The sequence below is a fragment of the Thermobia domestica genome, chromosome 13, assembly GCF_964235325.1.
Source record: "Thermobia domestica chromosome 13, izTheDome1.hap1.1, whole genome shotgun sequence".
Classification (NCBI taxonomy): domain Eukaryota; kingdom Metazoa; phylum Arthropoda; class Insecta; order Zygentoma; family Lepismatidae; genus Thermobia; species Thermobia domestica.
Genome location: NC_137466.1, coordinates 103,716,848 through 103,729,754, shown reverse-complemented (window position 1 = coordinate 103,729,754; position 12,907 = coordinate 103,716,848). Strand labels below are relative to the sequence as shown.

Below are 12,907 nucleotides of genomic sequence, written 5' to 3'. Positions count from 1 at the left end.
TAACCGTGGGACGTAAAACTTAAAGATTTCAATTCATTTTTTTACAATTAACTATTATGCTTCCCTCCTTAAAAAATAAGAATCATAGATCCGAGATATACAAATGAAAAATATTTATGATTTAGTTTGAATTGAATATTTTAAGGAATATCACTAGCTGTGCTCGCTCCTGCTTTCTCTTAAAGTGAAAGATTTAATTTTATTTCAATTTTCTAAGGAAGTAATCAGTGGCGTATTTAAGGTGAGGGCTTCCGGGCGTAAGCCTCTCCGAAATTTTATTTACTATTTTAAAATAAATGAAATATCTTACAGTATTTTACATTTCCAGGAATAAATTTAGCAAAACCCCCTCTCTCGAAACAAAATCGTAAATACGCCATTAGAAGTAATAATTCTGCACCCTACTGACAATTGCCAAACAATGGGCAAAGCTACGTTTCTGCCGGTGGTACAAAAAAGGCGTTTCTAAACATTGTGCAGTGTTATACGTACTATACGTGCCGTAATAAATCTCCTTGAGGCCCCGGTACAGGAAGGTTTTTGGAGGCCTCCAGTCAGAGAGTTATTTAGAAGAGTTTCCACTCAAATTTGATTCTCTTTCCAGAGGTCATAACAACAAACCCACGTCAATTAATTTACATGCTAGATCCCTTGTTGGCTCTCGGGGTCTTTTGTTGTAGCAATGGTTGACCCTTTCCTTCTGGGAGCTATGAACAGTACCATTACCAAAGCAAACCAAGTCAGCTTACTAGATCTCCCGATTTCAACAAAGACATATTACACATAAAGTTTTGATAACTATCGGTTTCGACGTAGTTTCAGTAATACTTTTAATAGTCGTCTGGAGATCGTCGGCGCGTTGCACCGGCTATTGTTAACGGCTCTGCGCATACTAAGTATACAAATTACGCAACAACTAACAAGACACATAGGAACGTGTAGGTTTATTTGCTCTTCGTTTACTTAAAAGGGCAAAAATTGATGAAACATGGTATTGAACCATTCTGTGAAGTGATGAAGCACATTTTTGTCTTAATTTTGAGCTGAACACGCTGACTCATCGCGTGTGAGAAACTTCACCTATAAGCAATGTCCATTGAGTTCTATAATAAAGATGCCAGCGTTTGGGGTGAAATCACAGCTATTTTCATTATTGTATTTAATTTTTGGAGTCAATCGAGTCTAAGCTCGGTGTGGTAGGTTAACGTTACTGCTGCCTGCTTTGTTTGTAGATGATCTTTCATTACTTGATTTTTTGTTCAAGAGAAACGTATATATACACAACCCTAAGAAAAAATATTTAGTTTATATAATATATGGTAAAAAAAACTTACCTCACTGTTTTCGTCCACAAGCAACACTGCTGCCCTCTCGCACTTGAGTAAACGCTGTGCTCTCTGCATTGTTTTCAAGATAACTTTCTCCAACGAAGTTTGTTCCTCAAAGAGATCGTGCACGACTTCTAACAAATTCTATAAAAATAAATCAAGAAAAATACTCTCTCAATTGTGTATTATTAAATTACGATGTTAGAAAAAAAGTTACCAAATTCTAGTGTACTACTTTAAAGTTATAAAGCAAAATAAAGTGTGTTCCTTGACCGGTTGTTTATTACCTTCTTTCTACGATAGAGGTGCTGGAAGAAGGAAAGAAAAGCAGTATTTTAATTACTTTTTACAACTTTATAAACATAAAAAGAAATAGATAAGTTCTGAATGCTTACTAAAAATAGCTTTTTTTTTAAAAAAAAAATACCCTGATCCAGAGACGTACGCAGGGGATGGGTCTTGGGGGTCCGGACCCCCCGAAATTTCGACTTCTGTGTAAATTTAGCCTGATTTTACGGGCAATTTTAGGAATTTTAACATAAAATACCCTCATATTGAGTTTGGACCCCCCCTGAAATAAATTCCTGCGTATGCTACTGCCCTGGTCATTCAATAAGGTCAAACAAATAATGATCCACAACGCAATAGTGAAAAATCATGAAATAAATAGTGAAATGATCAAATAAATAAACATCATCATAGAGCAAGAAGTGGACTACCCAAGGAAACCCATGCCCACATTGTATATGTCTCACTTATCACAAAATAAAATGAAACGTAATCTTTCTGTTGAATGTCTCACAATTATTCTCTTTAGGCTAAGGCAGACGGATGATTAAGAGGCCTCATCCCGGCGAAATTAAAATACAGCTAATTTTACAGTAATTATGTAATATCTTCAAATAGATAAAAGATAATCGAAATGTGGAACAAGAGCGCCCTAGACAATATTATTTTGCGTAAGGTACCATTATCACAAGTCACCTAGTGGCTTTCCGTTTTCAGCAGTTTAGAAACGCGAAAATAAATGCCAATTTTCAAAATGGCTCGAAATCGAAAGCAGATAAGTGAATCGTGATAACGGTATCCCATGTAAAATGATATTGTCTAGGGCGCTCTTCTTCCACATTTCGATTATCGTTTATCTATTTGAAGATGTTACATAATTACTGTAAAATTAGCGGTATTTTAATTTCGCCGGGATGAGGCCTCTTAAGAAAAGTCAACGATGATGGAAGACTCGGTGGAATGAGAATATGAGCATGAGAAACAAGTGTACCTCGAGAAAACCCACGGACACGATATCGTCAAACACAAACTTTTACTTGGCTGGGGATCGAAATAGAGACCCTATGCATTATAGATAAGTACTCTGCCACTGAGAAATTGTGCTACTCTCCACTTATTACAAAGTCCATATGCGGTAGTTAGAATCTAACTCACATTCTTCGATCATTCCTTAAAATACTATAGTCAAAATATTATACGGTATAAAGTAAGCTTTACGTATATTACCAGTAAATAAATTAAAAGCAATTAAAATTATTTTTTTTTACTATGAATCTATTGAAACGTAAATTGATCTGAGACGTAAAATACAAGTCACAATATCAAATTTCCAAAAGGTACAAATTTCATCAGATTTAGTAGTTTATAAAAAATATAGTAAATATATCGAACAGTTCTTTTTAAAACGTACACATTATTATTATTATTATTATTATTATTATTATTATTATTATTATTATTATTATTATTATTATTATTATTATTATTATTATTATTATAACAACGTTTCGTTAAAATAAATTGCTTTCGGTATTTTAAATAGTTTCCGTCAAGTATACTGTGCTTTCTTAACAATTGACACCCGGAGGTTATTTAAAGTCGTAAACACCTGACGAGACTTTCTTTAAAGTTTGCTATGGAGGATACATAATTATAATATAATACTTGCTTGATTATGACATAATTATCAGTAACAAAGTTTGAGATAGACTAAACATTGATGTATGTTTATTTAAGATAACCATGCGAAGCATCTATGTCATATTTCAAGTTTAAATGTCAAGGAAAAGATTTAAAATCCAGCAGTTGTTTTTCTTTACATTTCTATAGATTCTATGTGTGGCAGAAGTTACTGACATAACATGTAATCATATGCATATGAATGTAAGCAAGAGGAAGAACGCTCCTGTCAGCAGCATATCAATCACATGGAGGAAAACGGCTGTATTTAACTTTTAACAACCAGTACAGTCTATCACAACACAACGAAAATAAAGAGATCTTTGGCCCAGGAAACCTGGATTCGATTCTCGACGCGAACTCATGTGGTTAGAATCAAACGTTTAGCTGTAGATCTACGTTATACCTGCTGGAAGAAATCCTAAACCACGAGCTATCCAACCACCAATGAAAATTCTCTCTTACGTTGATTTCTCCTGTTGTGCTTGGACAACCCTGTGGAAAAGTCGATGCTGGCTTCTTTCGATATAAATTGTTGTAATCTTTACTAACGTGTCTCTAAATTCGGAACTTAGCATCACGTGTTAGTCAAGGTCTTAATACAATTCTAAATATATTTTGCATAGGTCCCAATAGGAGTATACGAGTCGGATTTCCAATTTTCATGCCTCGAAAGTGTCGGCATTCTCTGACATATGCGAGAAAACGTGGTTTACCAAGAAACCTCATCCGTGGATGAGTGGTTAACGTCATGGCTTCAAAACCAAAAGCTTCTTGGTTATAAACCCGTCTCTGAAAGCCGCGAACTTTTAAATTCTTTATTCTCCATATATCTGATTATCTGATGCTTAAAAAAGAAGAGTTTTCTATCTTAATTCGACAACTACGGATCAGTTCTCACAGGTTTTACTGAGAACTCATCATTCTTATTTTGCTTCAGAAAATCACAATTTTTCTCAATATGGATGCTGTCTGATCATTTGTATCTCCAATTCTAAGCTTGCATACGCGAGTAAATCCCTCTCTGTCCACATATTTGAATCTCTCACCCTTCTTTCTCTGTCTTAATGTCGTCCGTCACGAACTCACATGGACTGGGGTCAAACGTCAGACTCTTAAAAGCAGATTTAAGCCTCTACCAACGGCTATCGTGACTCCCTATGGGTTTCCTTCAGTAGGTTTCCTTTAGTAGTTGAATATTTAGGCACTTCAGATAGGGAGCATAGACATAAAGTCAGCAAAACAGTCGCTTTCGTTCTGGGAATCTAGATCGCCAAAATGCTTCTCACAGTGGACGACCAATCATAGAAAAAGTGCATGATATTCAGGCAAATATTGAGCAAGGCAGACATGTAAACAGTTATAACACCGCCAAAGACCTCACCAGAGTTAAATCATTCAGAAACAGACAGCTGAAAAGTGTTCTTACCCCTTGGTTTCATGCAACCCGATTTACAGTATTAAATTTCTGGTTGCAGTATATTTTAGCTTATTTTTATCAGTTTTTGATTTGTATTAACCTTTCTTGGGAATAGATTATTCGATTAGTAAAAAACCGCATCGAAATATAAGCAACGGCTCTTTAGGTAATAGCGAACAGCGATACGTACAAACATACTTACATGAAGATCGAAGTGAGAACCTCCTTCTTTTTTGAAGTCCTTTATTAAAATTCGACTGCACTAATGCTGCCCACAACAGTCGAGATATTATTCATCCCTTCTCGCATTGTCTTGTTTGTTGTGTATCGCATCGAGTTGGAAAATATGTTTTCTGTTTCAATCCTAGTCTTATTTTCAAGAGGTGCATCAAGAGGAAACAAGGAACTTCTCGTCTCATACGAAATATTAATTACAACACATGGAGACTTCACATTATATCAAGGTTAGAGATGTCGTATCGTTCTAAAATTGTACACATTCTGTATAGTCATATTACGGATTTGTTGTGTAACTTTCATTAATCCTATACGTGTCTTCTTTTCTGTTGGAATTCTCACAAATGGCAAAGAGCAATGATAAAAACCACTATTTCATATCCTCCGTTATTATTCTGTATCCTCAACCTAATGGTCACTAATATTTCGTACATTTCATATGTTCCTTCTCATTTTGAGTAATTATTTGGTTTCCGAGAACTTGAGGAACTTCAGTTTTCTATACGATATATTAGAACAGTGGAGAAGTGTACTGCGAAAAGTTGTGTAGAAACATAACACGAGACTCTCCCTCTCTTGCCCTCTCTCTCTCTCTTACACACACACGTGTCCTTTATGACCATTCTTACAGAGTGTAGGAACAGGATATATAAAATTTCATAATTAGTTGACATTCATTCCTAGCAAATGTGGTATCATTAAGGAAATCTGTACTTTAGAGGTACAACTTACAACATGCACAAGCGTCAACTATTTATGATTTATATTTCATACTCAAAGAAAAAGAGTAAACATATATGGCAAATAATATTTAAAAGTTAAAACATGAAATATGTATGAATTATTATCAAGAATAATCAGCGACGGCCATTACATACGGTAAACCGGGCAACGGTCTGGGAATCCGCACCTCAGAGTACTGCTTTTGATTTTTTATGGCCAAGTACATCATTTAATAAAAATCAGAAATTTACAAAATACCAGAATAGTCAAACCTATTACAGTTGCATAAGTAGCTTATCTGCAGGACATCAACATATGCACCATGAATAAAAATATTCCCATTGTTTCATTCATCTCAGGAATATAAACAGTGTATCAGTGAATCCCGTTGCCCTTCAATTTATCCTGTAGTATCCTTGTAGGTTAGGGTGACCAAATCGTCAACTAGAAAAAACGGGACACCTTTTATTTCTGGATAGGTTGCTCCCCTAAATATATTTTTTAGCCTCTCCATTCTCTCTCTCTCTCTCTCTCTCTCTCTCTTTGTATCTCTCACAAAAAGGTGCAAATTTACACTTTTTCTTTTTAAACCTATTGGAAAGGTTGTGGAATTAATTAGATAACAAGTAACTATCAGCAGCTAACAATACATGAAATATTTGAAAACATTACTAAAAATATATGAGCGCTCAAATCTGTCACCCACAGGATTTATAATTACTGTCAGCATCGGATTCCAACACTTTTATTTGCATTTTCTTACTTTTAAACATAATTTCACTTACAACTAGATTTCTTTTCTACTTTTACTTTTATAGTTCTCTACCTTTGTTCCCCTTTTGTAATGTGTTACACAGCGGCGCAAATCTGTCTTCAACATTGCGGGGAGGGGACGGGTAAGATCGTTCCCACAGTTTTTTAAGCGATGTTCAACAATGCTGTGGAGAATCAGGAAAGCAGTTGTCTTCAACATTGGGAGGCGAGCAAATTTGAGGCTTATTCTGGGGGACATCAATTTCATCTCACTTTCCTTAGTGGCAATAGGGCACAAGTTGTCACATTTCTAAAAAAAAATCTAATCTAATCTAATTATTGTGGCTGACAGTCCCCTCCAGTTTCGAGATTGGAGGGGACATGTCCCCCTCATCCCCCCGGGTTTTGCGCCAGTGGTGTTACATCTTAGTCAAATCACGGGGGGCCGCGCCTCAACCTTCCACCGCCCGAAACAGAGAGTAAAAACAGTTTGTTTTTATGAGACTCAGCTCCTTGCACTGTCGTCTGCGAAGTGGGAGTCTTAGAGGGGGAGGCCTAGGAGGGAAAACAGCGCAGCCACCACATCCAATATCGCAAACGTTGTAATGACGTTGCCCAGTAGTTAGACATATTCCAATATAATCACATAGCTTGGAAAATAATAATATAAATTAAGAAATTTTAGCGATTGCAAAGATTTTTCGTACCCAATGTATGTAAATACGGGACATTTTGGCGTCCCGGGAGGATTTTTCGAACACCGGGAATGGTAGTGAAAAAACGGGACAATCCCGTTTTTACGGGATGGTTGGTCACCCTATTGTAGGTAGATAGATTAGGCTGCATAATTTAAATCATATTTTCTGATAAGTATTCCATAAGTGACACTTTTCTGCAATGGTATAGCAAGACAAAATTAAAACTATAAGTTTATTTTGTAGTATTAGGTCAGGTTGATTTGTTGTAAAGGTAATTAAGCGGAAAATAATCTCGTTTTACAAGCAATATAAGTTCGCTGAAAATTATCATAGCCTTCGTCTGTCAACACAGTCTCGACCACATTTCAGTTTAGATCGATCGTTTTATACTGATGTCAGGAAACTGCTGTAAACTAATAAAAGTAGAACTCTATGTGGTTCTTAATTTCGATACATTTTCCAAAGATTCTATGAACGTATAAAAATAAAGATGTGAGGCTGTTAAGAGACGTAAAGTTTTCATTAAAATGTACTTAGCCCTTTCACTGCGTTAGTCGACTTTCGCCGACCGAAAGAAAATTTCCCTAACCTACGAATGTCGTCTATGGTCAATGTTTAAAAATTATTTGTCTGTATCTTGGGTTTGTCGTGAGCAGTCACCAAAGGGTTCCGTGAGAGTTTTTTGCCTTCTGTTGTTTTTGATAAACAATAGAACGCAAAAAAAAATGGCTCTGAATATCTTTGGCGACTATTCTCGACAATCCCAAGATAGAGATAAATAATTTTTAAACATTGACTATAGACGACATTCGCAGGTTAGGGAAATTTTCTTTCCGTCGACAAAAGTCGACTTACGCAGTGAAAGGGTTAAAAGCTAACAAAGATTTGTATAATGCACTTGGTTTGTTGAAGTTTAGCGTGTCTTTCAGCTCATAAGGTACATGAAGTGATAACTTAGAGTTAAACGTGGAATCCCAACCATATGAGATCCTACCAGGCATTGTATGTCGGTCCATAAGTTCGTGCGGTTTTCTTTTGAGTTGGCAATAATGCGGCGTGAAGCGATTGTTTATAATTATTCCACTGTTTTACCGTAGTTTGGAGATTGTGTGTTGTGAATCACACGTTTTCTTGATTGTGAACGTATTATTGTATATATTTCAGACAAACTAATATGGAATGTCAAGTTGAAAAAAGTGATCATTTCCGTCACATTTTATTCTTCGATTTTAATCGAGGATCCAGTACAGCAGAATCTTCGAGAACAATTTGTGCAGTGTACGGGAATGAAGCAACTGCTCCAGTAAAAACAAAAACAGTTCTACAGGCGAGGTATTGAGCTGCTACCTGAACGTTGGCGGAAGGTCATAGATAGTGGAGGTGAATACATCACTGAGTAATTGTGAGTTAATGTGAGTGACAGTAAAATGGATGCAATGTATTGTTACACTCATAGAATATGTTAATGTTGTGTCTATGTTGTATTTGTATTTGAATTAACAGAACAGCAGAATAAAAATAAAATATAAAATATAAGAACCGCACGAACTTCTGCATTAACCCAAAATATATATCTATATTTTCGTCTCTCTCTCTCTCTCTCTATATATATATATATATATATATATATATATATATATATGGTGTTTTATATATTGCAATTATTTTAATATAACTGCCCAGTTTTCAATTAAAAGTATTTTATGTTCCTATGTAAAATCTTATAGTTGTGTTTGCTATATGAACATTCTGAATATTACATATCTTTCGTGTTTTTCCCTAAAAATGGTAAGATCTTACATTTTTCTCTAAAAAATCTGGCAACACTAGACATCTATGACTTATTCGTCCGAGCTTGGAATTGCACTTGGCCATTAATATAGAGAAGTAAAACGAAGAAACCCTGACATTCAAAGCGACCCACCCTTGCTAGTGTAAACGACACAGTTGTCGAAAATTCCTCAAACATTCCAACAACCAGAACAAATCTATTCAAGAGACATTTCTATCCTTTTGTCCTTCTATGCTCGCTAGATTGCGTCATTAGTGTAATATTCCAAACTTCCGCTCGTTTGGAGAATGTTTGCGTACGTGAAGCAAGGGTAGGCTATTTCCATTCCATTTACACAACGCTTTATCTATGCCACGTCCTCCGCTGAATAATTCATTAGCCAAGCAACGATTCTAGCGTCCTTGACTGAAGCTCAACAAAAGAAAACTTGGGGGTTGCTTACTTTTAAACATTCTTCCAGTGACAGTGTCCCCATTTCTCCTCCTTTCTTTTCTCTTGTGGCATATCTAAACAGTTCTAACCAGCTTTGTGACCGCAGGAAGCATTCCTTTAATCTGTGGATCTGACGGTGACAAAAGATGTCCACAAAAGAATCATGACAATTCATCATAGTGCGCGCGTGCTCTTCTTTCGTGTAAATAACACCAGTCACTGACCTATTTTCTATTCTTAAACTAGAGAAGGTATAAGAATACTGCACAAGATTAGGAACTTAATTTTATTGATTTAAGATGGCACTCGCTACGTATTCTCTTTCCCGCGTAATCTTCTTGGAAAGAACTCACCCATGAATTGAAACACGTACTCTTTGAAAGTTAGTAACACTAAGGAATGTAGTCATAGCGGCAAATTGGGTCTCAACACGATCTCCTGGTCCCCGAAATGAGATTCGTCTATTTTATATTTATTAAACATCTTTAATTCTTACAGCAAATTAAGAATGTATATTGTAGAAAGTGAAAGAAAAATGACTTAGAACAACAGTTTAAGATTAGTTTCGATGGTAGGCGAATGGTTTCTACGATGTGGGCATACAAAAACTTGTCGAAACGCCATGTAGAAGAACTAACCAAAAATGTATGGTACTATCTTATATTTACCAGTTTCTATTGAAAATACGTTCTTATTTACAAGATAGCCCTCGAACTATGGAACAGATCTCTCTATTTCATAGACACTCTCAGATAGATTTCATAGACAGTCTTCTTTTACCGATAACGTTTTAGTAACCTCTTCATGACAGAGAAGAACTATTCTCAATTAAAATCTATTTAGTACAGAAAATACTTTTAGTGTGAAAATACATCTGAGTACGGTAGACAGAAAACTCATTCCGCATAACTCAGCCGTTTTCCCGTGATTATGAGATGGACAATATCGAATTGAATGTGTAAAAAAAAAACTATAAATTGCCCCTGTTTCAACCATAAAAGCGAAATTCTCAAATTCGTTTATTTTTAAAGACAAGTTTATACATACAGAGTTTTATCTTAACTTATTGGATTTATGAAGTACTAAATCCTTGGCAAAAATTTTGAACTCCTGTTAGAATTCGTAGTTTACACTCATCAAACAATTTAACTAAAATAGAATCAATCAGGGGCATTTGGGACTTACATATCGTCGCATGAGAACCAGGGCAACGTAACTCCAAAAATGTGGTATTCGTTTCCTATTTGTTTGGACATAATTTTGAAGGCCTCACTTGGTGTAAATGGAACGTAATGCCATCTGTTCTCCTTGTCGACCATCTGTTCTAATGTAGCTCAATTACCATCCTATTAAAAACACATCTTTCTAAGAAAATGAAACTTTTGTCCTTTCGCCTGTAAACTTACGAAAATGGAGTTACGTTCCTCTGATTTTCATGGAAAACGAGAAGTTATACGTATATTGTAGAAACCTGAAAGTTTCCCAACCAAAACCAGAGATGATTATGCTGGATTCGTTGGATTTCCCTTAAGTTCGGTTTGTTTAATGATTACGCAAGTATATCTGTTCATTTAAACTAGTCAAGTTTATAAGCTTCTAGTGTCTAAAATAAGAATTTCTGGGCCCATGTTACTTAATCATTTCTTCTTCTCTTCTTCTTCTTCTTCTTCTTATTATTATTATTATTATGACCCAGAAACTCTTATATATATATATATATATATATATATATATATATATATATATATATATATATATATATATATATATATATATATATATATATTAGGGTGATAAGAAACTACCTTGAACAAACTTCGGGAGCTGATTCCTGACACCGAAACAAGCAAAAAAGCCCTCTGGAACTTTGGTCAATGAGGGATACTTTCGGCAATATAAGGTGCCGAAAGTGTGGGAAAAATGAACAACAGAGGGCTGTAATTCAAAAACAACGCAACGTAGAAAGTGTGGTTTAGAACATGACACTCGAAGTCATACCTACTCGATTGAAAAATGTATGCTTCAAACTTCCGCAAGATATGTGTGAGGGATTCTCCAAAGGAACGTAGAGATTACTTGCCAGGTTATAGGGGATCCCTACGTTCCTATGTTTTTTTATGTATATATGCCGAGGTTTTGTTCTGACGAGTTTTCGGACTATGAGCTTTGCTCCGACGACATTAGATCTCCGTCGTTTTAGACAACGATGTTTTGACTCTGCTAAATTTTGGCTAGGAGATAGTTTGATCCCCGAGTTTCTTGTCCGTGAGATTTCGGGCATGCGATGTTTTGTTTTGACCATGTGAGATTTTAGCCTACAAGATTTTGAACAGCGATGGTTTGACAGAGAGATTTTGTATGTAAATATTTATCTAAGTGGATGAAATGTTTTAAAGATTTTTGGAAAGTCTTCTGTGAAGTGAACCTAATTGTGGAAAGTTTATGTACATATAGTGGTATTCCATAATGCGTTAAGTCTTTAAAATAGTGATTATTTTCCCAAAAAATAATTCTTTCTTACTGCCAATTATATATATATATATATATATATATATATATATATATATATATATATCTTCCTTTTGAAATAATATTCTAAAATAAAGACAGTTATCCTTCAAGTACTTCAGTATTTCATATGTTAGGACAAAATAATATATTTTAATTATGACTACTATCCATTATTTATATTCTTTAAGACAACATTACCATCATTTAAAATATTTTAGAACATTGTATAAAGAAAATATATACATATAAAACTTACCCTATTTCTCTCGTATTCCTGTCTGGAAGCTTCTACAATTTGAGCGTTAGTGATAGCGATTCCCACGAACTGTAAGTATGTTTCAAATAACTGGAAGTAAAAGAGAATTATATATTTACGTAACAGAAAGATAGAAATGAGTTATATATACAATTTGTGACGTTGAATATTAAGAATACTCAAAAGAAACAAAGCAGATTAACAGATATGTTTTCATTTCAAAAACTCATATTTGAAGTTTTCCAAAAGCTATAATGGAATAGATATATATATACACAAAGACTCATACACAAATACATTCTCATCTTGTGGAGCGAATTGTAGGAGCTACATCAAATAATGGATAAAAAAAAGTAATATAAACATCAAATAGAAACAACACTTCTTTTTAGATATAGGGGTGGACAAAATTCTGGACCGGGTTAAATATTTGAAAAAACTGTAAATGCAGTCGATCCGAAGTCAATTGGGATTAATGTTGGTGGTAGGGAGAAATATTATGACGTGGTTAAGGTTGTCGTCTGCCATCTTGGTGGCCGCCATATTGGAGTTAACTTGTTTATTTTAAACGACAATATGGTATGTGGCATATTAAACAACATCCCCGTTTGAAGAGAAATCCAGCGGTAAAGCCTATTTTTCCAAAAACCTGCAACCGTTTTGAAGTTGTAAATGAATTTAGGGTATTTTATGTTATCTTTCATATTTAAATTTTGTTATGTGTGGACGGAAGCTGACTGTCTCTATTTTTCTTGTAGGTAGGATGGGATGTTAACTCGAGACGAAAGA

General features: G+C 35.0%; 1 protein-coding gene across 1 annotated transcript in view; it reads right to left on the bottom strand.

The window, feature by feature from the left end:
• LOC145668405 (dual 3',5'-cyclic-AMP and -GMP phosphodiesterase 11A-like) overlaps positions 1–12,907 on the bottom strand; it is a 713,632-nt gene that overhangs the window by 192,037 nt on the left and 508,688 nt on the right. Inside the window, exons 6-7 of the mRNA XM_081736207.1 lie at positions 12,119–12,208; positions 1,335–1,472 (exon numbers count right to left, since the gene is read on the bottom strand). Coding sequence (XP_081592333.1) covers positions 1,335–1,472; positions 12,119–12,208 — 228 coding nt within the window. The remainder of the gene's footprint in view (positions 1–1,334; positions 1,473–12,118; positions 12,209–12,907) is intronic.